General features: G+C 52.2%; 1 protein-coding gene across 3 annotated transcripts; it reads right to left on the reverse strand.

The window, feature by feature from the left end:
* Window positions 1–3,568: 3,568 nt before the first annotated feature.
* On the reverse strand, window positions 3,569–22,254 carry PRDM8 (PR/SET domain 8). 3 transcript variants are annotated; one of them, XM_058666716.1, is made up of 6 exons: window positions 21,982–22,254; window positions 12,387–12,516; window positions 9,069–9,207; window positions 6,747–6,967; window positions 5,571–5,802; window positions 3,569–5,246 (listed from the first exon to the last, which is right to left on the reverse strand). In XM_058666716.1, the coding sequence occupies exons 4-6, from the start codon at window positions 6,963–6,965 to the stop codon at window positions 3,631–3,633; spliced, it is 2,067 nt and encodes a 688-aa protein (XP_058522699.1). In that variant the 5' UTR covers window positions 6,966–6,967; window positions 9,069–9,207; window positions 12,387–12,516; window positions 21,982–22,254; the 3' UTR covers window positions 3,569–3,630. The 3 variants fall into 3 exon arrangements, with proteins under 3 accessions (XP_058522699.1, XP_058522700.1, XP_004590673.2); XM_058666717.1 differs by lacking the exons at window positions 12,387–12,516; window positions 21,982–22,254 and having other exon boundaries at window positions 9,069–9,302; XM_004590616.2 differs by lacking the exons at window positions 9,069–9,207; window positions 12,387–12,516; window positions 21,982–22,254 and having other exon boundaries at window positions 6,747–7,103.
* Window positions 22,255–23,134: the final 880 nt, after the last annotated feature.

The raw sequence follows: 23,134 nt of genomic DNA on the forward strand, positions 1-23,134 counted from the left end.
GCCGTGGGTGGGAGGCTGGAGGGGTGTCCAGGTCTACTGGAGGTCGGGAGCCGAGACACGAACACTAAACCCGAAAGGTGGCACTGCTCAGGAGCCCAGAGTTCAGGCAGCGCTCTCCGGCACATCCTTCAGTGGGTGTGACAGTGGCAGGCGGGGTCAAGCCCACCAGGCGGACTGGTCACTGGCTCATTCACCCCTGCCCCCAGGGCCTGAGTGAGGAGTCAGACAGGGCGTGATCCAGTAGGGAACTCCCCGTCCACGTCGACGCAGGTGTGTGCTGGCAAAGCATCACCGCGCGACTACAGCTGCAAACCCCAGGGTCTCCGGCATCGGAGGGTCGCTACGGCTGTTGGTGGGCTGCCGAGGCATGGCAAGGAGCTGGTTTCAGAGAGGCTCTCCAGCACCTGCGAGCTCTCCAATTATGTTTTCCGCTTGCAGCTTTCAAGCACACCCTGGAAGTGCGCGCGTCCGCATCCACAGACGCCTATCGGAAACCAGCACCTGCCCCGGGGTTCGCAGCCCTAGGCGCAGGGCCACCCTCAGAAATTCCTCCGGACGCCGACAGACGCCTGTGCCTGAAACCTCTTGCCTTTCTCTTCCCCTGGTATTTGGGACCCGCACGCAGTTCCAACATTCAAAAGCCGAGCCATCTGCTCGGACTTCCAAGTTCGAGCCACCTGGCGCGCACTCTGTGGGACACGCTTGCCTTGACGCCTGCCTAACCCGGTGACCTTGTACCCTTCCCAGCTGCGAGCAGACAGCTCCGCCCACGACCTCGGCCAAGCGCTTGGCAGATGGGCTGGGTTAGAACCCTCTCCCCAACCCCCAGCTGAGAAAGGGATGGGCTTCGACAGAGGGTTAGGATGTTATCAGAAGGGTTACAGAGCGCCATTAAAATAGTTTCTGCTTTTGCCTTGACTGCGGAAGAAACTAACTTTGGGATAAGCGGGTTGATCCGTGGATCTTTTCAGCCAGACCTGAACTGTCTGCCACGAGGGCACTCCGCTGCATCGCGTGGGCCGCCGCTCAGATGGGATCGTAACGACCAGCTGCAGAAAAGGACTCCCAAAGCAGAGGAAGCCCTTTTCAAAACTTGCGGGATTCTCCTACTTTTTCCCCCCCAATTTGAATTCTCCTCTGATTCCCCAACAGGTGATGCTTGCCTTGGGTGAAAAGGAGCTTACAGGAGGACCGTGGAGAAGAGGCCGAAGGGCCTTAAAGTGTTCTCAAACGTAGGCCCCAGGACAAGTTGCACCCGTGTGTTTGAAAAACAAAATGATGCTTATTCCAGAGACCTTAAAATCCAGCTATTTGGGATTTACACCTCTCTTCAGTTCCCATCTCTCCCTTCTCCCCCAAATCTTCCTCACTTCCTGCTATCAGTAAATTGTCTCCACAGCCGGTTTGGGTTGCTGTAGCAAGTTTCCTTTAGGTTCAAAGTCTGGTTAACGCATTAGGCTAAGTAAATAAATAAATAAATCCTGATGCTAGAAATTGCCTGATGCAGAAGCAGCCTTGCTGACTCTCACAGATGGAAAAAAAGCCAACCTGTTGGTCAAATGGGGTCAACAAGGGTGCTGCGGGCCACTAGGTGGGGTGTGCATCAGAACACGCAACTGGTGCCTAGGCAAACCAGGAGCAGCCCTCAGGGAAGTCTCACACACACACACACACACACACACAACATTGGCATGTTTCTAAGGAAGCCAACTTTTTCACCAACCTTGGCCACAAGCCCTTACAAAAACTGCTTTTTTCCCTACATCTAGTTTTTTTTTTAAGTAATTTTTTAAATTTATTTATTTATTTTTAAAGATTCATTTTTATTTTTATTACAAAGTCAGATATACTGAGAGGAGGAGAGATAAAGAGGAAGTGGAGCTGCCGGGATTAGAACCAGCGGCCATATGGGATCAAGGCAAGGACCTTAGCACTAGGCCACGCTGCCAAGCCCACCTACACCTAGTTTTTAACTGTGCCCTTCCCCCTCACCCTAGCCATGGTTTGTTTGTAGCAGCTTTGCCAGGCTTTTAGAAAAAGGCATTGAAAAGCCTGTCATGGAATCTGGCGTGGAAGCCAGCCTCTCATTTCAAGCCCTTCTTCAGGTGTTCTCCTGGTTGTGAAGAAACAGGGGAACAGCAGGACAGGTCCTGTGACAAGCCCGGGGAGTGCCTGCTTCTAGAGCATCCATGGATTATGGAGTCAGCCATGGACAATGCATGCTACCTCAAGCTCACTAGGCTTTACAGCTACCCATAAACAGCCCTCCCCTGCCCCTTGCTCTCATTAATAAGAATTGTCAGGTTGTCAAGCGTATCAAGGGACTTTCCTTAAAGGAAAGGGTGGAGAAAGGATGACATTTGTCAGATTTTTCTGTATTAACATGTTTCAGGATTTGTTTTTTTTCTGGAGGCCTGTGGCTGTGGAGGCCTTCAGAAGGAACACGGAGCTCTCCAGTACATACAGAGTCATGCTTCGTGAGGTTGCCTCCTAGATCACGGCAGAATGCTCATGGGCCCTGCACTACAGGCTCTCTTCCAGAACCTCAACTGAGTGCTTCCTCTGGCCTCCCAGACCTAGGCCTGAAAACTCTCTGGTTACCTGTGAATGTGCCAGTTAGCCTGCTAACAAAAGGACCGTGCCTCCAGCTCCAGCTGCCTGGCAGGCACCTTGTGTAAAGGACTGCTTTTGACCCAGAGGTCCAGCACTTCTGGCTACAGCTCCAAAGCGCACGCACCTCACCAGGCAAACGTTTCTCATTCCTCTCTCCTGTTCTCTCTCAGAGACTCCATGGAAACAAACGCTTGCTCAAAGTACAGCCATTAAATACAAAAAAAAGGGACTTTTTAAAACTTTCCAAATAATTGCTTTGAGGAAAATAGTCATTTATTGTCAAAGCATTCAACATATCCAGATAAACTATAAAGTTTAATAAATCTTTCCGAGGATAAAAGGAACACACGACTAGTGAGACTCCATTTCACTGGCACAAAATTACACTTTGTATTAAAAGGAAATACATATTTACATAATTGATGACATTCTTCATTGAAGTCTATATAATCATTTCATGATACATGCACTTTCCCCCTGGAAACTGAAACTGAACGGCAATCCCCTTTTTATTCATTTTGTTTCTTTTTGTAAGAACACAAACTGTCCTCAAGAATGCAGAAAGCATCCCACCTTCCTCGTTTCCTTTATATCTAAAATAAATTTTGTCCTTACATATAATTATTACATCTAAATTGCAAGTGCTTAATAATTTAAGTAGAAATGTATGACAAATGCATCAATATGTTGCAATATATGACATTTTTAAAAATGTACCTTTTTTTTTTTTGGAAAGTGAAAATGCGTGCATTCAAAGCAAAAACTCCCTCAAACAACCCATCAATCAAAAATCCACCATCCCGATTCCTGCGAATGTGTTCCGGGTAAACATCTGAATGGGAGGACTCCTCTGGCAGCGAAGTGTATGTGTGCGTGTGCGAGTGTTGTGTGTGCACCTGTCTGCATCGAGGTGCAATGCTTCCAGGCGCAAGGAAGCGGTGCTGTCCTTGCGCCTTCGTTCCTGCAGGTGGCTCGACTGTACGCGCGCGCTCGTGGGACGCCGGGGTCCTTCGGGTGTCAGTTATGCGAGGTCATGTGCCTGGAGAGGTGGTGGCGCTCCCTGAAGGACTCGTTACAGATGGGGCACTTGAGTTTCTCCTCCCGCCGCCGCTTCACCAAGGGCTCCATCGCGTACTCCTTTTTGTGGTGCGACCTCATGTGGTACACCAGGTCGGAGGTCATGCGGAAGGAGGCGTTGCACTTGGCACACCAGTTCTGCGCTGGCAGACACAGCGAGGTGAAGGACGGCGGCAGCAACGTGAGCGCCGACGGCAGCTGTAGCTGTAGGGGCCCCGCGGCCGCTGCCGCAGCGGCCGCTGCCGCCGCAGAGCTCTTGGGCCAGAAGGCGGTGGCGTAGAGGAAGGGGTTCTGCTTGGGCAGCCCGCCGCCGCCGCCGCTGGGCAGAGCCCCGCAGCCTCCGTTCAGGTCCGCCGTCCCTTGGAGTTTCACGGCCAGAGGGTCTGCAGCAGCGGGGTAGAGTCTGGTGGGGCCCACGCCGTCGCTAGGGTGGCAAGGCTCGAGCGCGCCCAGCTTCTGGCCCAGCACCAGCGGGGACAGCTGGGAGAAGGAGCGCGCCGGCTGCGAGAAAGCGCTTTTGCGCTCGTCGCCCGCGGCGCTCTGGCCACCACCCCCGCCGCCAGAGGCCGCAGCGCCCGTGCCAGCCCCTGCGCCGCCACCGCCACCACCGCCCGCGCCGCCCAGCTGCGGCACCGAGGTGAAGGCGCTGCCCCGCGCGGGGCTGCCGCCCTCCAGCCGACCCGGCAGCGGACCCCCGGGCCGCGGGGTCAGCAGTTTCTCTGCGCCCGAGGGCGACGCGGCCGCGGGCGTTGAGGAGCCGCCGCTGCTCCCGCCAGCGTCCTGATCTTCGGCTCCGGCTCCCGCACCGTCGGCGGCCACCTCCTCCTGCAGATTGGCGACGCGGCCCGCCTTCTTCACCTCCACGAACGCGCTGCGCTTAGCCTCGCCGGTCTCGGGGCTCGGCGGCGCGAAGAGGCGCCCGTTCTCTTCCAAGCTGAAGTAGCTGCCCGAGGCGCGGTACTGCTGCGGCGTGCACACCAGGTCCTCCTTGGAGGCCGGCAGGGGCCGCTCGGCGAAGCGGGTCGGGCCCCCGACCAGCCCAGCGCAGCCGCCGCCCTCGCTCGAGTCCTCCGGGAATTTCCTCTTCCCTTTGCAGGCGCCCGTAGCGGTGCCGTCGGGACTCAGCTCCGCCTCCTGGTGGCCGCCTCCGCCGAGGCCGAGGCTCTGGGCTGGGGAGCAGCTGCTGCCTCCCCGGGAGTTTTCCAGCTCCCGGGCCAGATTGTGAAAGTCAGTGGATGGCTTGGCGCTGCTGCCTCCGGACGCGGCAGGTGGGTTGCCGCTGTCGGGCGAGGGTGCCGGATAGTGGTGGATGGGGCCCGTTTTGCAGAATTTAGGACCCGGACCCAAGGGTGCCTCCTGTTGCTGCTGGTGGTGGTGGTCTTTGGTCCCGCCTATGCCCCCGTTGTCCTTGGTGCCCAAACCGCCACCTTGCTCGTCCTGGGGACTCATTTCAGCGCTATGCAGTCTCTTGGGGCAGCGGAAGCGCAGATGCGCCACGTAGGGGTACTCGAACTGGAAACGTTGGCTGCATTCCAGGCATGTGTAGGGGGACGACCCTGCTTGGTGAGTAAACACACACGCGCGCGGGTGCATAGCACATGGTTACTCTCCATCTTCGGCAGGCCAGTGTGCCATCATCCCCGCCCTTTTCCCTATCCCAACCCAACAGGGCCTAAGCTCCCCCAACCTGATCCAGCCACCCTGCTGACTGAAGCTAGTCAGCCCCAGAGGTCCCCCGACGGCTCCACACCTATCTACACCCAGGAAGGACTCCAGGTCAGCAGCTTTCCCCCAGCGAGGACTGGCGCGCCACGCTGCTCCCCGAAGCTCTCCCCTTGGCTAGCGAAGGGCCCCATCGCGGAGGCCGCGAGCCGACCTACCGTTCATTTTGCTGTGAGATCGGGAGGGGCAGAGCAGGAGCAACTCAGTCAGTTCTTTGCCGTACCAAACGAGTAACTCCTCGTCTTTGGCGATCCTGCGGAGAGAGCGGTAGAAGAGCTGTCCGTTTTTGATGTAGGCTTCCAGGTTCTGCTCTTCCTTATCCCTGGCTGACTGGACCAGTCGCAGCCACATGAGACCTTCCGAGGAACCATTTGCCGCCGAGGTGTCGACCTGCGGTTTGCAATAGAAGCGAGCAGACAGGAAGAGGGGAGGGGAGAGCTGTGTGAGAGAGTGCAGCCAGACGCACTGGGACCCTGCCGCTGAGAATCCTTTCCGAGCCATGAGACCTAGCTTCCAAAAACTTGGCCCCACTAGGTCCCCAGTGGCAGCCAGTGGCCGAGATAGCCATCCGTTATGTAGATTATTTAAGTCGTCATTTTCATATATTGGTTGAAGGTTGAATGAGGAAATGTTTTCTTAGAATTAACGTCAGGTTAGCCTCTTAATCATTTACTTCTGAATCATCCCACATTGCGTACACATGGGGAATTTTGTTTTGTCTCAGAAAAAATAAAAGCAAGCTTTGATCTTACAGATGATTCTGAGCACTCATCTTCCTAATTTTGGCCCAATTAATTAATAGCTCTCCTTTATAAAAGGAGAATGGGAAGTGAGAGGTCTTTTATCTTCAAACTCAAGCATATGGATTCAAGGATGCCTTACTGTCAAAACCATTAACATTTTTATTTAAATGCAAACTCTGGGCACCAGCTAATGTTACCCTAGAAAGCACTATTTAGGAGAGCAGGAGGCCTGCAGGAACGGAAAACTCTGTACCCAGTGCAAGTAACAGCACTTACAGAAAGCGCGCAGTGTGCAAATAGCCTCGGGCCCAGGGAAATCACCCCCTAAATTTAGGAAGTCAAGTTTATCGCCAGGAGAGCCCAAAGTGGAGGCACTGATTTAGACCTTGCTGGCATTTCAAGACACATGTTGCCTTTTATCTGAGACAATCAGGTGACACTTTGGTTTTCCTTTTCTAATGTGTGGTGTGGAAGCAAGGAGTGCTTGGCTTGGCGCATTTTCTGCATTCAGAAGACCTATCTGCTGTTAATGATCCTGTTTTCAACAGACCGCTGCCATCACACCCCCACACAGCGCTGGCAGAGACTCACCCGGAAGATGTAAGGGACTGTCCTCTTGTCTGTCGATTTGAGAGCTATGAACGCTATGCTGTCATACAGGGATGTGTGGCTCAGGACACAGGGACCAAATATGGCATTCTCAGGGATGTCGCAGGTGGTGTACACACTGGTAAAAATATCTGTCAGACACTGTTGGACAGCTTTGGCATCTCCATCCCAGAGGCCTCGCTGGACACCCGAATCCTCCATCACTGGGGACAGACAACACGCGGGACAAGGAAGTGAGTTACAGGACCGCTTCTACCAGCAAGGAACTCGGCAGAGCCTGGCAACCACAGTTGTCTCCCATTTGCCTAATTTTTGCATAAGCTCTGATTCCAAAAATAAAGCAGATTAACCTGACATATTTTATAAAGACGTCCATGAAGGAGCATTTCCTGTCCCCACTCCCTTTCTCTTTAAAGTTGGAATAGTAGAAGATGCAGAGCCGGCTGACAACTTAGAGAGGTACGAAAAGGCTGGGAAGACGAGGGAAGCTACACGTTTTGGGAGTGAAGGTGAGCCTTTCCCATGGGAACGAAGCATCTAAGCCTTGAGGACTCTCCTGTGTATCCCTCCTCTGGGTGTCTGGAAGCTGATCTCCCGAAGAGGGGAGCAGCCTCTGCGAGCAGGCGAGGACAGTGGAGCATAGCGAATGGATTTCAAGTGGAGTGTCAGAGCCACTAATTCTGTGTCAGCTAACCTTTCTCTGTAGCCTACAAGAAGGGACGTATGTCTGCTCATTACCATAATCCAACACTGTCCCTTGGAGACTTTAATTAAAAGCAGCAAGCAGAGGTAATTATTTTTTTTCTCGACATGCTTATTTATGGTTGTGGGTGAATCCCAGTTACCTTGTTATACAAGGGAGGGGATTGAGCTGTGTGTGGCTCATGTTGTGAGCAGGTACAGGGCGGGCCTGAGGTGTCCCCTGTCTGAAATAGCATGTGTAATGACTGGTGAATTCTCACTTCCCTAGATATGATTCTGTATGGGCAAGAGGGGGCAGCCCCGCTTGAGTGGTCCTCGGTGGGCTGTCCAGCTGTTTAATCCACAGCAATTTAAGAAGTAATGCCCCAATGGAGGGCTCTCTATTAAGCTGTCATAAAGGACATTGCCTGCCTTTGCCATGGACACCCCCTGCAAGACTCAGTCCCAAACAGGTATCTTGAGTGTTAGACGCACAAAACCCGGCAGCACTGTTGCTACTTGCTACCTCATCAAAAGATTTCTCTAAGTTGATTTTTTTTTTTACCTAAATGGGCAATAGTTGATATATTTTTGCAGAACTTAAATGGTAAAATATAGACACCCCCCAAAAGCTGTTCAATATAGAATATTAATAATGGGCATTTTAATCTTAACATTGATTAGCTGATTAGACTTGCAAATGTGATTACAAAGTGTTGCCTTTACCCCCGTGTTCCAGCTAATGGAGCCCAAAAACTTTGGTCGCTCTCTTTCTTCATGAATTCTCTCGTCTACCGAATGTCAACCACTGGAGCTATACAGCTGCCAGACAGCAGAAATAAGGGAAAATATTCACAAAGTACAAACTTTCTTTGGCTACATCTTCTATCTCTGGACATTTCCACCCTGTGCAAGGTAACATTCCTGATTTCCAACTGCAAATTTTTAAAATACACATTACATTGAAATCCAAGAACTCTCCTTTGCAAGAAAATCCTGCTCTCCCCTTGTCAATGTTCTTCAACTCAGGGTTTTCTATCCCTATTTCTCTCTCCCTTTGAAAAGTCTCTGACACCAGCAACAGCAGGGACAGAGTCATTAAGATGCAGTTTTACCTAACAATACGGAGAAAGGTCCCCGCTCCGCTGCGCTAAGAGACGCAGCCGCCGCTGCCTCCAAGAGCCCCGAACCGGCCACAAAAACCGTGGGCCGGGAACCCCGGTTCGCCTTTCCCGCGTACACGGTGGCCGGTGCCACGCCGCGGTTCACAGCTCGGCGTCCGGACGGCGCTAGGCCTGGCTCTCCTCTGCCGCCAGGACCTTCCCCTAGAGCCGGCTGGTTCCGCCGAAAGCCGTCGCTGCTGCGGGCCACTCGCCCTCCCCTCCCGGCAGGCATTGTCTGCCGGCCGCGGGCTCCCCAGTCCCCGGCTCTTTCAACAAACTGCTCCCCAGCCGCTACTCCCTTTGTATAACCTTACTGGCAGCGGAGCCCCCAACAATTATCTCTCTCCCCCCACCCAATTTTTCTGGATAACGTGGAGACCGAGGACCAAATTTTCCACTCTTTCCTCCAGACCTGCCTTCATTCCCCTCCCCCTCTGCCATCAAACGCCCAAAGACTTACCAGGGGAAAAGGTCAGGATCGAATCGCCCAAATCAGGCCACCTGGAACCGGGAGGATGCGAGGAGGTGTCTTTTTTGCCTATTGTATCAGTGTGTTTCCATGTCAAGAGCTGGTGGTGCTTCCGTCTTGTAGGCTTTGCCTGAAGAGGAGAGATGCAGAGAAAAAGATGAAGGGAAAGAAAGAGGGGGGAAAGAGAAAGAAAGAGGAGCGAGAGAGAGAGACGCGGAGAGAGCTGTACAGATGGACCCGACGCAGTGACTGACTGGCACGCAGACACACACTTTTTGTTTGCTGCACATAATCTGCCCAATGACGCGTGACAGCCCACGTCCCTTCCCTTTAACTCTTTGCTGGGCTGGGCGCTCCCTCCCGGCGCCGCCTGCCTCGCAGCCTTCTCCCTGGCCTGCGTGCAGCCCGCGCATCTCCAGCGCCTTCCAGGAGTGTCAACGCCTCTCTGACAGCGGCCTGACCCACCTCCTCCTGAAGCTTGGGCCCTTTGCGGTGACTATGAAAGGAAAGTCAGTTCTGGATCGGATAGGAAGGTACCAAAATGACTGGAGAGCGCGGTACCCACCTCCCACCACCCCGCCCTTCGCCGTTTCACAAGGCACTGGGAGGACCTGTGACACCCAGGGCGCTCGCGCACCCCGCGCACAGTCCCCAAGAGTTTGGGTTGTATGAAAAAGGGTGCGTATTAGCCCCGAGGGATGCTTTAGCTATTGTGTCGCTGCAGTTTTTCTTTTGCGAAGCTAAGTGCCTGGGACAGTAGAAAATCAGGCACCTGCTCTCCGCGGGAGGGCTCACTCTCAATCCCTTCAGTGCGAAATTCCAGCAAGGGTGAGCTTTGATGAGAACTTGGCTCAGCCTTTCCGAGAGTGTGGCCCTGGAGACTGAGTAAGGAGAAAGAGAGGGGTCAACCACACCCCCCACCAAGATCTCAGCAGGGAACTCACAGGATTTTTCTAGTTCCTGAACACTGGGCTACCGTGGGGTGAAGGCTAGAACAGCCCCTGGCTAACAGAATTCGTGCTGTTCCGGTTCTTTTACCCTCTGCATTGTGCATTGTGCGCACAGTCCCCGAAGGAGTTCCATAATGGGGGCGGTTGATACTCTAAGATTGCTGGGTAGGAGGAAGGGGGGCTCAAAGTAAAAATGATTACCGAGATGGGCTCGGTAGAGCTTTTCGTGTCCAACCGGTGGGTGGTGGGGGAGTGGATGGAGATGTCAGGCTGTCTCTGGAGCCTCGTTTGTGTGCGAGCCACTTAGAGGCGAGGGCTTGGGCCCCTTTAGAGCAGCAGTTAATGCTAATGAGTGCAGGGCTTGAACAGCCTGAAAGTTGGCTCTTTCCGCAGGGGTCGCAGCGCCTTGTCACAGGGGAGGCTTGCCCACTACTCCTACTGGAGGAAAGGTCTTGGAGTGGAATAGGGTCCCTCAATTCCCCCGGCCCCACCCAGGCCACCTCTCAATTAAAGCGAGCAACCTGTCAGCTTTAGGAAAGGCCGATTGTGCAGCCTGCTGAAGCGGAGAGGGCAGAGCCGCAACTTAAGGAGGAGAAAGGACAGCTTCCGTTGACTTCTAGGGTTGAAATAGGTGACACGGTTGAGGATTGGCAAAGAGCAGCTTACTGCACCAGTCTGATCCTCTTTACACTACCAAGTGGGGCAGCAAGATGCAGAATACATTTTTTGCAGGTGCCTGCCCACCACGGAAATCAGGCAAGAGTTTTTTCCCAGGAAAAATGAAGTGTCCAGAACTCCCACAGTTTGCAACCTGCATCACCTGTTCCCTTCTCTCAGCCCACAAAAGTTGAAATTCTTCTGATCAGACAGAACCGCTCCCCAGAATTAAGCTGGAACCCTGAGAAGCAAGGTCTGCAAGACCCCTACAGAAAAGGGATTCCCCCTTCAGTTCCCTGCCAGCTTCTGACCTTTCAAAGAAAATATGTTGAACTACAACTTTCTTGTCTCTGCTGAAATGGCATTTCTATTAGGGAAATATGTGCAGTTTTGGTTTCACCATGAGTGATTCCTAACGACCAATGGTGAGTGCAAGGAGTGCACTCACATGTCTGGATATAAGAATTTGCAGGTGTATTTTGCTGCCAACTGGCTGCTCCATTGAATTCCAGGTTTCTTGTTCTTTCTCTTCCTCACTCTCTCAGATGAAAGTTTCCCGACAATCACTTCTTTGAAGTAATAGTGGAAATGTTAGAAATGTCACAAGAATTGTAACAAACATCTGGAAAAATCATCCTTGGGATTGAAAAAACAGTGGCCAGGTATTTAACGTGAACTCAGAGAAGAAAGACAAAAGGCAGAACAGGCACAGGAATGAGCAAGAGAGGAGGAAGCGAGACAAAGCCAGAGGGTTGGGATCCCATAGACACTACCGCCTGTTCCACGTAATGTTGTGCACTGGAGTGTAGGGGAGGGAGCAGTGTTCGGGACTTCAAATCTACCAATCTGTTCAACAGAACATTCCACAATCCCTTCCTTTGCTGTTATTTAGACAATAGAAAGTTTGTCTTTCCCAGGGAGCATGATCCCGGAAAACATTAGAACCACTTTTGAGAACTCCTTTGACACAGTATAAATGTGCAAACACTCCAAAATGTGGGAATTTAGAAAACAAACTCTTCTTTGAAGTACTGAAACCTTGGCTACAGTTTGTATAAAATAAAGAATGTTTCTGGTACATAAATTGTGGGTAGACGAGCTTGACCTTCCAAAACTCAGACAAGAAAAGAACTACAATTCTATCCATCACAGAGGAGAAAGATTTATTGAGAATTTGGCCATGAGGGGCTTACATTCTGTTTTCATCCCATCTCCCCACTAAGCAGATTTCTCCTTCCACTTTCAGGTAAAGAGCTCTACATTAATCCCTCCCGTTTTATTAGCCCTATCAGTTCTCTGTCTTATGGTTATGGTTTAAGTGACTAACATAACCGATAACAAGTATGGGCAAGATCAAGTTGAAATTCCTACTTGGATAATTCGCTTGGTATTACAAATGTTGTAAGTCATTAACAGGAAATAAAGAACATCTGAAATTATTTTTTGTTTCTCTTTGAATTTATGCATCAAACTCGTTTGAAATCACTACACATGATTACTTCCTGGAATCCAATGGTACTAAATGAATGGTTGAGATATTTATTTAGCCAAGCATAGTACTATGGAAATGCACCCCAACCAATAGTTTTGTGAAATTTACATGGAGTGATGGGTTTATGCATATGCTTGAAGCTCTTTTCCCTGGGATTTTATTTCCAACTAAATGATTAGCAGGAAGACAATGAAGAGCGGGCATGTTCACCTTGGTCCACTGTGGCAAGGCTTCTTGCAGTAATCGTCAAAATTCATGAGTAGGCAATAGCAGGGTTGTCCTGGAAGAGGAAGCTGGAGGGAGCTTGATGGATGATTCCCGAGGTGGGGCCTTTTATGACCTAAGTGAGAGGGTGGAGAAAGAGTCAGAAAGAAAATGGGGTTTTAGAATGGGAATGCCTTTCCTCTTCACACCCAGGATGGTGAAGTAGTGCATCAAATCTCTTAACTTTATGATAAGAAGTATTTAAGAATAACTTGAAAGGTTTAAAGATAATTATATGAACAGGAACATAGCAGTTTTTTTCCTCCTCTTTTTCCAAGTCCTAGCTCATCCCCCTGGAATCCTATTTTCAAAACACTGTTGCAGCAAAAGTTGGGTGGTCAGGAGAGTCGGTAATTCACACTGGAAGGAGAAATGCCCTGGAAGGATGCCAGTGAAGCAGACATGGGCAGCTCACTCCAGTTCACGTTTGACAGGGAGGTCTCTGAGAGGGGCTGTGATGGTTAAGGGAGGCAGAGAACAGAACTTGAAGAACAGCTGTTGCATTATTTACCCTGGCATCCAGAATTTGGAATTTTCTAGGATGAACTTGACCAACTAGGTGCACATGAAATAGAAACAGAGATGCTGGGAAGGAGGGTTGGGAAAAACAACAGTCCCATGCTTAAAACAGAGGGTTGTTCCCTTGTTTTCTACCATTTGTCTTCATCAAAAGAATGCTCCACGGTAGATTTAAAAAGAGAGGGGTGGGAAGCTAATTTTCACACGATCATTGTTTTATTTTGCAACTTGATGAGTCAAGAGAAGGTTGACTTGCGGAGTAGATGAAGGTTTACATGGTAAGGGGGTGTGGATTTTGTTTCTTGTGTACACATGGCAAGCTGGGTTTGGTTCCGCTCCTCACCCCAAGAACTGTAGCTGGTTCACCAAGTGAAATGAGTAAATCTTTGCAAAGCTGGACCTGGGAAAAGCAGCGACTCAAGGTGGATAATGGTGCAGCCTGTGAGGAAGAACTTCAGATTCCTGACTGCACAGATCCTGTCTTATGTCACACCTTTTTCTTTGCTTTCCTCTTTCTCAACAAATGGCACTAATTTCAATGCTGCTGTGGTGGTTGCTGCAGTTACTTCTAGCACTATTGTCATTAGGACTTTCGCCTTCTTTTGTTAACCCTGAAGCCTCTCTCAAGGATCCCAAGTCCTACATATGCTTCTGATGGAGTTCAGCTGGGAACTGGATGCTCTTTCAGAGTTTGGCCTTATCAGTCATTTCCTGTCCTTGGATCCTGGCTGTAACCAAGGGACTTAACAGCATCTGAATTGAACATCACCCAAGCAATATTGGAGGCAATTACCACGGATCTGAAATCAATGCCTCATGCTCACCTGTGTGAGAATGACTTGCAAACCAAATCCAATATCTAATATCCTGCCATTGACTGCCTTAGCTCTTCAACCTCTCCCCAGATGGATATACAGAGACCTGGGCAGGAAAAAATAGCCTAGTTTTCCATCATATCTTCTAGTTGCATCAAACTCAGACATCAAGCATATTGAAGGACATTGAACAGATCTCAGTGGGGAGGTTGCGTCAATGAAACAAGCTGTAGCCAGATCACAGACAGACAGTCAGCTTCCTCACCCTTTGTTAACACAAAGGATTTTCCAGACAGACTGGTGACTACAAACTGTCCAAAAATCTCGAGTTTGTGTTTAGCTATCTCAATAGACATTCTGAGAATAGCAATAGGTTTTAGGAATGGTGCCAAATAAAGAGGTTTTAGATCAAATTTCACAAAGACCAGAGAAAGGATATTATATCATGACTTGATATGTGGGTCTCATCACTTTTCTTCTCTGTTTTAGGCTGTGAGCACACATAGTCTGTTTGGCGCATAGTATGCACGGGCCGTAGATTGCACCTGATCCTAGACAGCTTTCTGAGCCGAGGCTTTATGATCTGAGGCGTGGGTTACTGGGAAGTGAGGAATATGTACACAGGACTAGCAAGGTCAAGACTTTGTAGCTTGGCCTACCAGTAGCATACTCTGCGGAGTGAGGTGTCTGAGCTTCTCTAAGGAAAAGAAAGATCAAAAAGAAAAAAAAAGGGTTTGGGGGAGTAATAGATATCAACAAGTCACAACACAACAGTGATGATTCATACTGCTTTGTTAGAGCTTTGAAAACACAGTTAATTTATTCGCAAATTATGTTCCCATACCCAAACTGCTGTCCTGCTCAGATTGTCTAGTGAAGTGCTTGAGTGAAAGCCATCTTCCAGTATTTTCAATTCAAATGAATCACAAGTGTTGCAGGACAATTCAGGGGTATGAACTTAGTTTCAGTGGGGGGGACTCCCTCCCCAAACACTCCATACAAAGGCTATACAGCTTTAAATAGGAGTTAAAAAAAAAACACTTAAAAGTCACTAATGTAACCTAAAGAAATGGGCTATGGAGTTTGCAGATCAATTTGTAGGCAACAGCAACATTACTGCTACAAACAGTCCTGGATAAATAGCATGAAGTGGGGGGAGTTGTCTAGAGAGGGGTTTGAAAGTGATATCCCTCATCACTTCTTAGCCTTTTGGCTAAGATCAAGTGTAGAAAGTTATATGCCTCACCTTGAATGTGCTGTGTGGAAAGCTACTTCCCGCGTTGATGTGATAGTCTCCAGGAACGTAAACAACCACTAAGATATCATTTATAACTTCCTCCACAGTTTAAAGAAACCTAATGTTCCAAAAACATTCAGACTTACCCAATCTGCCCTTTGCCTAAGATTAAATACATTCAATATAATAGCCTGGAGATACCCTAGGCCTAGAATTCCATTTAGATCTGAATAATTTTATAGCTGATCAGATTTGTTCATGTGTGTGTGTGTGGTGTGAATGTGCAAGAGTTGAGAGTGAATAACTTCAAAAGTAACAATTAAAAATAACGTTCCAGGACTGTCATTTTCCTGGGTGACATGTTCCTAAACAAATTCCGTGCTACTTATAGCCTGTTTTCAGCTAACATGGTTTTCAGAAAGTAGTTTTTGTGAAGCCAGACAGGAAAGTAACTGAATCAGGATAAGCATGTTGAACGGAACAATAGAGAACACATTCCTTGTGACCAGACTGTGGAATAGCAAGCTAATGCTTAGTCAGCAGTACTATCATCCCACATGGGTGCCAACGAGTCCTGGCTGCTCCACTTCTGATCCAACTCCCTGCCTGCGCCCTGGAGGGCAGCAGAGGATGGCCCAAGTGCTTGCGCCCCTGCTCCCCGGGGGAGACCTGAAGAAGCTTCTGGCTCCCAGCTTTGCATCAGTCCACCTCTGGCCATTATAGCAATTTGGGGAGTGAACCAGCAGATGGAAAACCTCTCTCTGAGTGTCTCTACTTCTTTCTCTGTAAACTTGTCTTTCACATGAAATATATATCTACATATGTATATGTATTTTCAAGTACAGTTTTACTGTGATACCGTGTGTGTGTGTGTGTGTGTGTGTGTGTGTGTGTGTGAGAGACAGAGAGAGAGAAAGAGAGAGAGAGATCAGGTGCCAGGTGCCTAACAACATTGTATATATCTTACAATCATCCTGAAGCCCCCAGGAAGTTGTTTCCAGAAAATGGGAAGAAAGTCCCCCAAATTTGTTAAAATATTTTGGGGAGAACCACAGTACTTGACCCTGTTCTCAGGGACCCTCGCAGCTGAATCTGAGGCCAAAGTTGAAGCAACAAGGCAGAGCACAGTGTGTCTGCTGGACTCGGATCTTGCCTGCTGCCTTATTTCTCCAGGTCCTCAGGTCTGAGTAAAAGGCACAAGGACAAAGCTGAGTGCAGAAAAGGCCCTAGGGCCGGCTGCCTGGGGGAGCCACAAAGAGGGCGCCCCGCACAGTTTTGGGAAGGATACCTACCGGCTCTCTCAACGGTACAGTTATTCACCCAGAAGTACAGCGCCTGACGTAGGACGCCACAAGGGGAGAACTAGACAAGCCACCCTCCGCGGGGGGAATCACGTGTAGGCGGCAGCAGGTGCACAAAGTGGGTGTGAGGAAGGAAGACGCCTCAAGCACGGTCGCTCGGGGGCGCTACAGACGTGCCTGGAGCTGAGCTGGGGGAACGGGTAGCTCCCAGGATTCTCCAAATCTCCCGCGCTCTCCAGTCCTCCTATCCCCTTTTTGGGACTGTTGCCAACAGTCGCCTGCTGCCTTTCCGGGGCGAGCAAAGGCGTTCGGAGGGCGGGACCGAGGCGAACAGAAACTCTGCTTTCACCGTGGGCACTGCCTGGCTCGGCTGCTCCTCCGGTGGCTTCCTGGGCCGCCTGTATTCCAGTCTCTTAGGAATTGGTCTGCTGGTGACCTAGAGAGGCTCGGTTCTCCTCCAGTTGAGCTAACGCTGGCACGATCTGCCTCCCAGCTCGTGGAGAGAAGGAGGGCGAGCGGGCTTTGGAAAGCCAGTTGCTGAGCAGATGGTAAGGGATTACTTCCAAGAGCCGAAACTGGTTTCATTTCACTCTTGGACATCCTGAGGAGATCTCAGTGCCTTTATTAAGGAACAATCTCCTTTGAGGCCTGGAGAACTGACCCTAGAAGGACCAACTCCTGGTAATTTAATCAGTTGGTGCTTCAGATCTCCATCTACGATTCTAGGGCAAAGAGGGAGTCCTTTACAAATAGTTTCTGTGAGCCCTGGCCCAACATTTAGCAAGAGTTGGCTCCCTTTATTTGTTATTAAATTGTTACTAAATAGCCCTTTGACAGGGACCTAGGCAAGGCAGACCTGAAGTACTGGAAGACAAAGCGGGCCAGGCCTGAGGAATCTGTTCCTGGACCCCTTCAGAAGGGATCCAAAAGTTCCACCGCCTTACCCCTCCCTCCCTAAGTCCCGCTTCCATAATGGCAGAGCAGCTGGATTGCTGCCTGATTCAGTAGGTTGATACCAGACTTCTATTCCCCCTGTGTGCTCCCAAACTCCTTTCCTTGAGCCTGGAGGGAGCCAGGGTCAGGCTACCCAGTTAGAATTGCAGTGCGGGGAAGTCCGAGTGGCCAGGACTGCTATAGGGCAACTCCGTGGAAGAAAAGCACGTGGCTGGTGAGCTGGAATGCAATGGCCAAAAGCCAAGACGTCCAAAGTGCTGCTGCTGGGCAGAAGAGCTCCAAAGAACCCAGTGGGGGTGGCAAGGGATTTAGGAGCTACCCTGGCTGTTATACACCAAGATCTGGGCGCGCAGTGGCCGAGGCAGCAGGTGCCTGGCAAGTTCTTCTGGTGGCCAGCCTTCACTAGGGGCTCTGCAGAGCACCATGGGCCACCTCCCTGTGCTTCCCACCACTTCTGTGCAGTCACCGCAAGCAGTAGGCCGCTTATGGTTCTCCCCAAGTTCACCAGCACTAGCTTGGTGAAACCTTCCACCTAACTGTCTCAGATGCATTTGCTCTTGCATCTGAAAGAGACCAGTGAGAGTGGCTAACAGTCTGAGATTTGGGATTTTAAGCAGTGTTCTTCCATCTACCGGCTATGTGTCCTTGAGAATTCGTCTAATATTTCTGAACCTTGATTCCCTCACTTGTTAAGCAAGAAATAAAAAGAGTGGCTAGGAATATTGCAGGGGCAAGTTGGGCTCAGCTCCCAGCTGGGCCACTTGCATTTCTGTGTTATTTTCTGTGTAGCAAGGTGACCCATGGAGGTCAAAGTCACCTCCTAAGAAGACAGCAGAGGAAGAGCCCAAAAGTCATGATATTAAGTGTTTCAGTGTGTGTTGCTTTGGAATATTGGGTAAATATAATTTTTAAAGCCCAACGCTCTTGCTACAGGGAGCGAGTGACAGGACACTTCTTGGAGACCGGATGCCTGTCCCTCTGGCCTTTCCTCTTCTGTTTTGAGGTTCAAGGTGACCACGAGAAAGGAAGGGAAGGGGTGACGGGAATACAAAAGCCTCAGCACCAGTTTCTCAAATCAGAAGACGGAAGCATGGCTGAAGTGGGAGTGGAGGGACAGGGCTAGGATTGCCTGCTGTGTTGATGCTGGTGGTGTGCTGGAGCATTTCCCTGTGACTTAGTGTTGGGGTCCCCAAGAAGGGAAAGATCTCAGCAAAGGGGAAAAGGTTGGGCCTCCTTTCATGGGGGAGGGGGCTTGGAGGCAGTAGACCACCGAGGATGGCAGAGAAGTGGGGCTCAAGCCGAGGGAAGAAAAGAATGAGGTGTCTGGGGGTGGACCAGAAGAGGGCTGGAGATTGCAGCTGGTCTTTTTGGAATCTGAAACTCTGCATTCCTGTTCCTGGACATCCTTTGCTGGTCTTCACACAGCTCAGGCCACTTGGAGTTGGGGAGCTCAAGGCCTCAGTACAGTCCTATTGGATTTCCCTTTCACCTGTCAAACAGCATCACCCCAGGCTGTTTGCATGGCAGCACTTTGCAACACTGTGGGCTTGTTTTTGATGGAATACTGGAGAATGATACTTTCACCAGCAACTCACAGGCTGATCAGGAAAACACCGCTCCTAAACAGCATTGAGCACCCAGTCCCTTCTGCTCATCCTGTGCCTGTTGGTGGAGCAGCAATCGACCCCCGGGGTGAGGGTATTTCAGACTTGAGGCCCTCTGTCTGCCCTCCCCCTCAGACTCTTAGCTGAAATTTGCGGTTAACAGAAACCACAAGAAAATCAAATGGAACCAATTCCTTGGTGTCCGACCCCCGGGGGCAGAGAAGACCACTGGTGAGAAGGAACCATACTAGAAAAAAGATTTATTTTTCCTGGCCGTAAATCTCAGCCCCTTGTTCCTCTGCCCAATGAAGCATGCTAAAGTCCTTTTCCATAAAGTATTTAGCATTAGAGCCACAAAGCTTCCCCAATCAGTAGCCATCTGCTTCTACCATAACTGCTGCTCCCGAGGCAGGGAAAGCAGCCGTAGAGAAAGGGCTCCACTGTTAGGCTGCTGGACAAATGAGGCGGCTGAATAGCTTTGCTTCTCCTTGTGTATCTGTATCTATAGAGACAGGAGAAGAAAGGCTGCATTCTATTGATACAACAATTGTAAAACAAAACACGGAAGAGGCATCTAAAGGGCAATATCGCATGCATCAGGGGTCCCCAGATAAAAGGGGCGCTAACAGATTTATAGAAACCTTTAATTGGTTTTCAATTGAAAGCTAAAGAGGCTGGGGCGAAGCTGTGATGAACGGCAAAGTGCTCTCCTTCAGCCGTCTGGAGGCGTGATCGATTTCACGGAGGAGAAAGGAGGAGCCCCACACCCGCCTGGGCGCCTTGGCGAGGACAGGGAGCGGACAGGGAGCGCCAGCGCGCCCGGGCTTTCCTCTCTGCCCGGGAGCTGCTGGTCTGCTCTCTACAGACTCAATTTCTCTTTCTCTTTCTCTTTCTCTCTCTCTCTCTCTCTCTCTCTCTCTCTCTCTCTCTCTCGGACGGGGGAGGAAGAAAGAAATGCAACAGTCAATTGGCAGTCACAAGTCCAACATTTCAGCGATTTAGTGTATCTTGGTATTGCAGGTATAGGCAATGTAATAATATGGGGGAAACAGTGGAGGGAAGATCTGAGTGTGTGTGTGTGGGGGGGCAACCCTCTGACTTGGGAACCGTATTGTGAAAATAACTAACCAACCAATCAAACGAACAAAAAAGTCAATCGAACTTCCCAGTCCCTAAATAAAGAGATCTCCCGCCCCCCAGACTACCCGACTTCACACGTGTTCGTCCCCTGCTCTCGAGAGCCCGGGCTCTCGGGTCTCTCCCTTCCTAGACGCGAAGAGCAAGCGCTAAACATTACTTGTGGCTGGGAGGGTGAGAAGTCGGAGCGCCCCGCGGAGACCCCCTGCTTAGCCCGCCCCCCACTCCTCCTTAACCCCTCCCTGCGCCCTCGGGGTGGTGGCGGGGACCACGCCGTCCCACCAGCCCCGGCCTCCAATGCCCACCCACGCTGCAGTTCGGACCGTCTGTCCGTCTGCTCCTGAAACTAATTTATTGGCCCGACCCTCCATGATCATTTTTGACTCCCTAATTAATCACAGATAAAAGGCAATGGCGCAAATAACGATCATGAAGGAAGTGGAAAACGGGTTTGAATAAAATGGGAGAAAGGAAAGGTGATTAATTGAACAAGATAGTGAAATACCAGGAGCAAGGAACAAGCCCCAGGGGACTCAAACTCTGACTCCACCACGCCACCCGCCCTAGACTCGCCAGGGAAAAGCCTCTCAAATTAGATCCCGGAGGCCCTGAGCCCCAGGGGGGCTCCCCGGAGGACTCCCCGCCCTGCTCGCGGCTGCAGCACACCAGACCTGCCCTGTGGTCCAGGTTCTCACTCCGTCACCGCCCCGGCCCAAGTTGGGGACCCCAGGTGGGCGAGTCCGCACGCCTGGGGGTGGGAGTGTGCCCAGGACGCGCGCAACAACGCCGCGGCTCTGCGCTCGGTTGCTCCCACCTTCCTCCGCCGCCCGCATCTTCTCACAGCCCTCCCGCGAGTCGAACTGTTAGCGAAACTGCACCGAAACAACTCTAGTGGGTCAGGGATCGCCTGGCCTGGGGGGAGGATTAATAGGGTCCAATCTGAGGCCGGTTTCCAGACTCACACTCGGGATTAAAGGGCGGACAGTGCACCGGCACACATGTTGCCTTCGCTTGTCCTGATGATTAATGATGGAGAGAGGATTTTTGCTGGGAGATTACGGCTGTCCTCCGGGGGTCTAAAGCCCGGGGTCCGCCTCGCAGGGCCCCTGGCTGTGGGCACGCGCCGGCACGCTGGGGATTACAGCGGCCGTCACGTGGGCGCGGAGGTGGCGGGCCGGGGGTCTGAATCCTCCCCGGGTGCCCACCCGCTGCGCAAAGCAAACAGTGCGCCTTGGCCCCGGGGGGGGGGGCGGGGGAGGCTGGCTGGAGATCCTGCGCGGAGGCGGGAAGGGTACTGGGAGGGTTCTCCCGGAAACTAACTTTGGGTCGGGGCAGGGTAAACTTCAGGCCGATCCACAGCAAGAGGGGGAAGCGCAGCTCTCAACGTGTCATTCATCCCCTCCCAAAAGTAAACCGTCGCAATTCTCCCTGCACTCCCGGAAAAAAAAAAACGACCTCAGCCTCCTTGAGCTGCCACCTTCACCGAGCCGACACCCAGGGAGGCACCCGTGGAGTGGGGCCGGGGCGTGAAACGCACCCCCTCCTCCACACCGCCTCCCAGCGGGTCGGCAAATCCTCCGGAAGGGTTAGGAGAAGGGTCCAATGCCAAGTTACCAAGCAGAAGACGGGGTGACAAACAGGAGACCAAATAGGAAGGGAGCGAGAGGAGGGCCGGGAGGAGTGGAGCACAGCCGGGAAGTGGGTGGTCGCCCTCGGTGGTGGGCAATACCGCTCTCCGGCGGAAGAGGGCACCTTGCGGGCCCTAAATGGCCTTCCGCTGGGCTGGGGCTGACCGCTGGCAGGGCCGCCGTGAGCCCCCTCCTGGCGGCTGCGCTGCCGCTGCCCACTGCCCCGCGGGGGCTCGGGACCCGCGGCCGCTGCGCCCTGGGCGCACGGGAGAAGACGCGGGGTCGGGAGAGGCCGAGACGCCAAGCGGGAGTGGTCCCGGGGCGGTCAGCTCTCTGGCTTCCTTACCTCAGGGCTGCGGGACCGCTTCCCGGCCAGCCCAGCTCCTGCCCGCCGCGCACTCGCCCCCCACCGCAGCCTGCCCTGGAGCTCCCCCGCCTCGCCAAGTGGTCCGGGGCTCCTCTGCCGAGCAGCTGGGAGGGAGGGAGCGACCGCCGGCTGCTGCGGGGCGGTGTCTTGGAGCCGCCATCTGGAGCCTCAGCCGCGGGCGGGGTGGGAAGGGGTGCAAAGGGAAGGGGGCCCTGGCGGCTCAGCCCCCGGGGAGCGAGGGGCCGGGGGTCTGCGCCTGCGGTCCGAGCCTCGGCAGCCCGAGGCTAAGGGTGGCCGCCTGGGAGTGGATGACCCCAGGGAAGAGGGGCGGAGGCCTGTCCCACACAAGGCCACCCGCATCCTGGAGCGGCGCTGACTGGCCCGGGACCCGCTGGGCAGCTTCCACTCTCAGTCATCCCTCCGGGGCAGGGGAGGTGAAAGCGTCAGGAAGGCGAGTGTGGAGTGGAGAGGCCCAGACCGCCCCCCAAGAGCTCCCCCAGGGTCCCTGGGACATGGATTTCTCATTTCCTTTTCCTCCCACCAGCGCCATCCCACTCCAGGAAACTGTTGTCTCCCAGCGGCCCGGGGCAGGCGCGGAGAGCACCCTGGGGAGCGCGCTGTGCCACCGCGGGTGCGCCCAGGGAGTGGGGACCGCGCCAGTCCACGCCGGGGCTGCGCGGAGCCGAGCGCCGCCAGGATGTGAAAGGGCGAGACCTCGGGGGCCTGCCTTCCCCTCTTTCTGTTCCAGAGTCCCCAAATCCACCTCTTTCTTTCACTTTTTAAATTATGTCCCTATCCTGAGAGAGACTAGGGGTAGGGAGCAAATCGCAGGAAGCGAGACCCACAAATGAGCGGCCGGGGGTGAACTGGGTGGATGAGAGGGCGCTCCGGGAACTCGGCCACTCCAGCTTTAACGTTGTCTCTGAGAGAGACGCCTTCCAGCCACAAAGTTTAGCCCAGTATTAGAGCCGCTGATTGGGCATATGGACAGTGGCGGGTGGTCCAGATCTAAATAAATAAATAAAGGACAGGCAGACTTACTGCCACCCCAAGGCATCCAAAGACAACCCTCCCCCCAGCTGTCTCGTGTCCGGCAGAATGACATTATGTAAAAGATCTGGCATGTCACCCA

Source organism: Ochotona princeps, chromosome 7 (assembly GCF_030435755.1).
Source record: "Ochotona princeps isolate mOchPri1 chromosome 7, mOchPri1.hap1, whole genome shotgun sequence".
NCBI classification, from domain to species: domain Eukaryota; kingdom Metazoa; phylum Chordata; class Mammalia; order Lagomorpha; family Ochotonidae; genus Ochotona; species Ochotona princeps.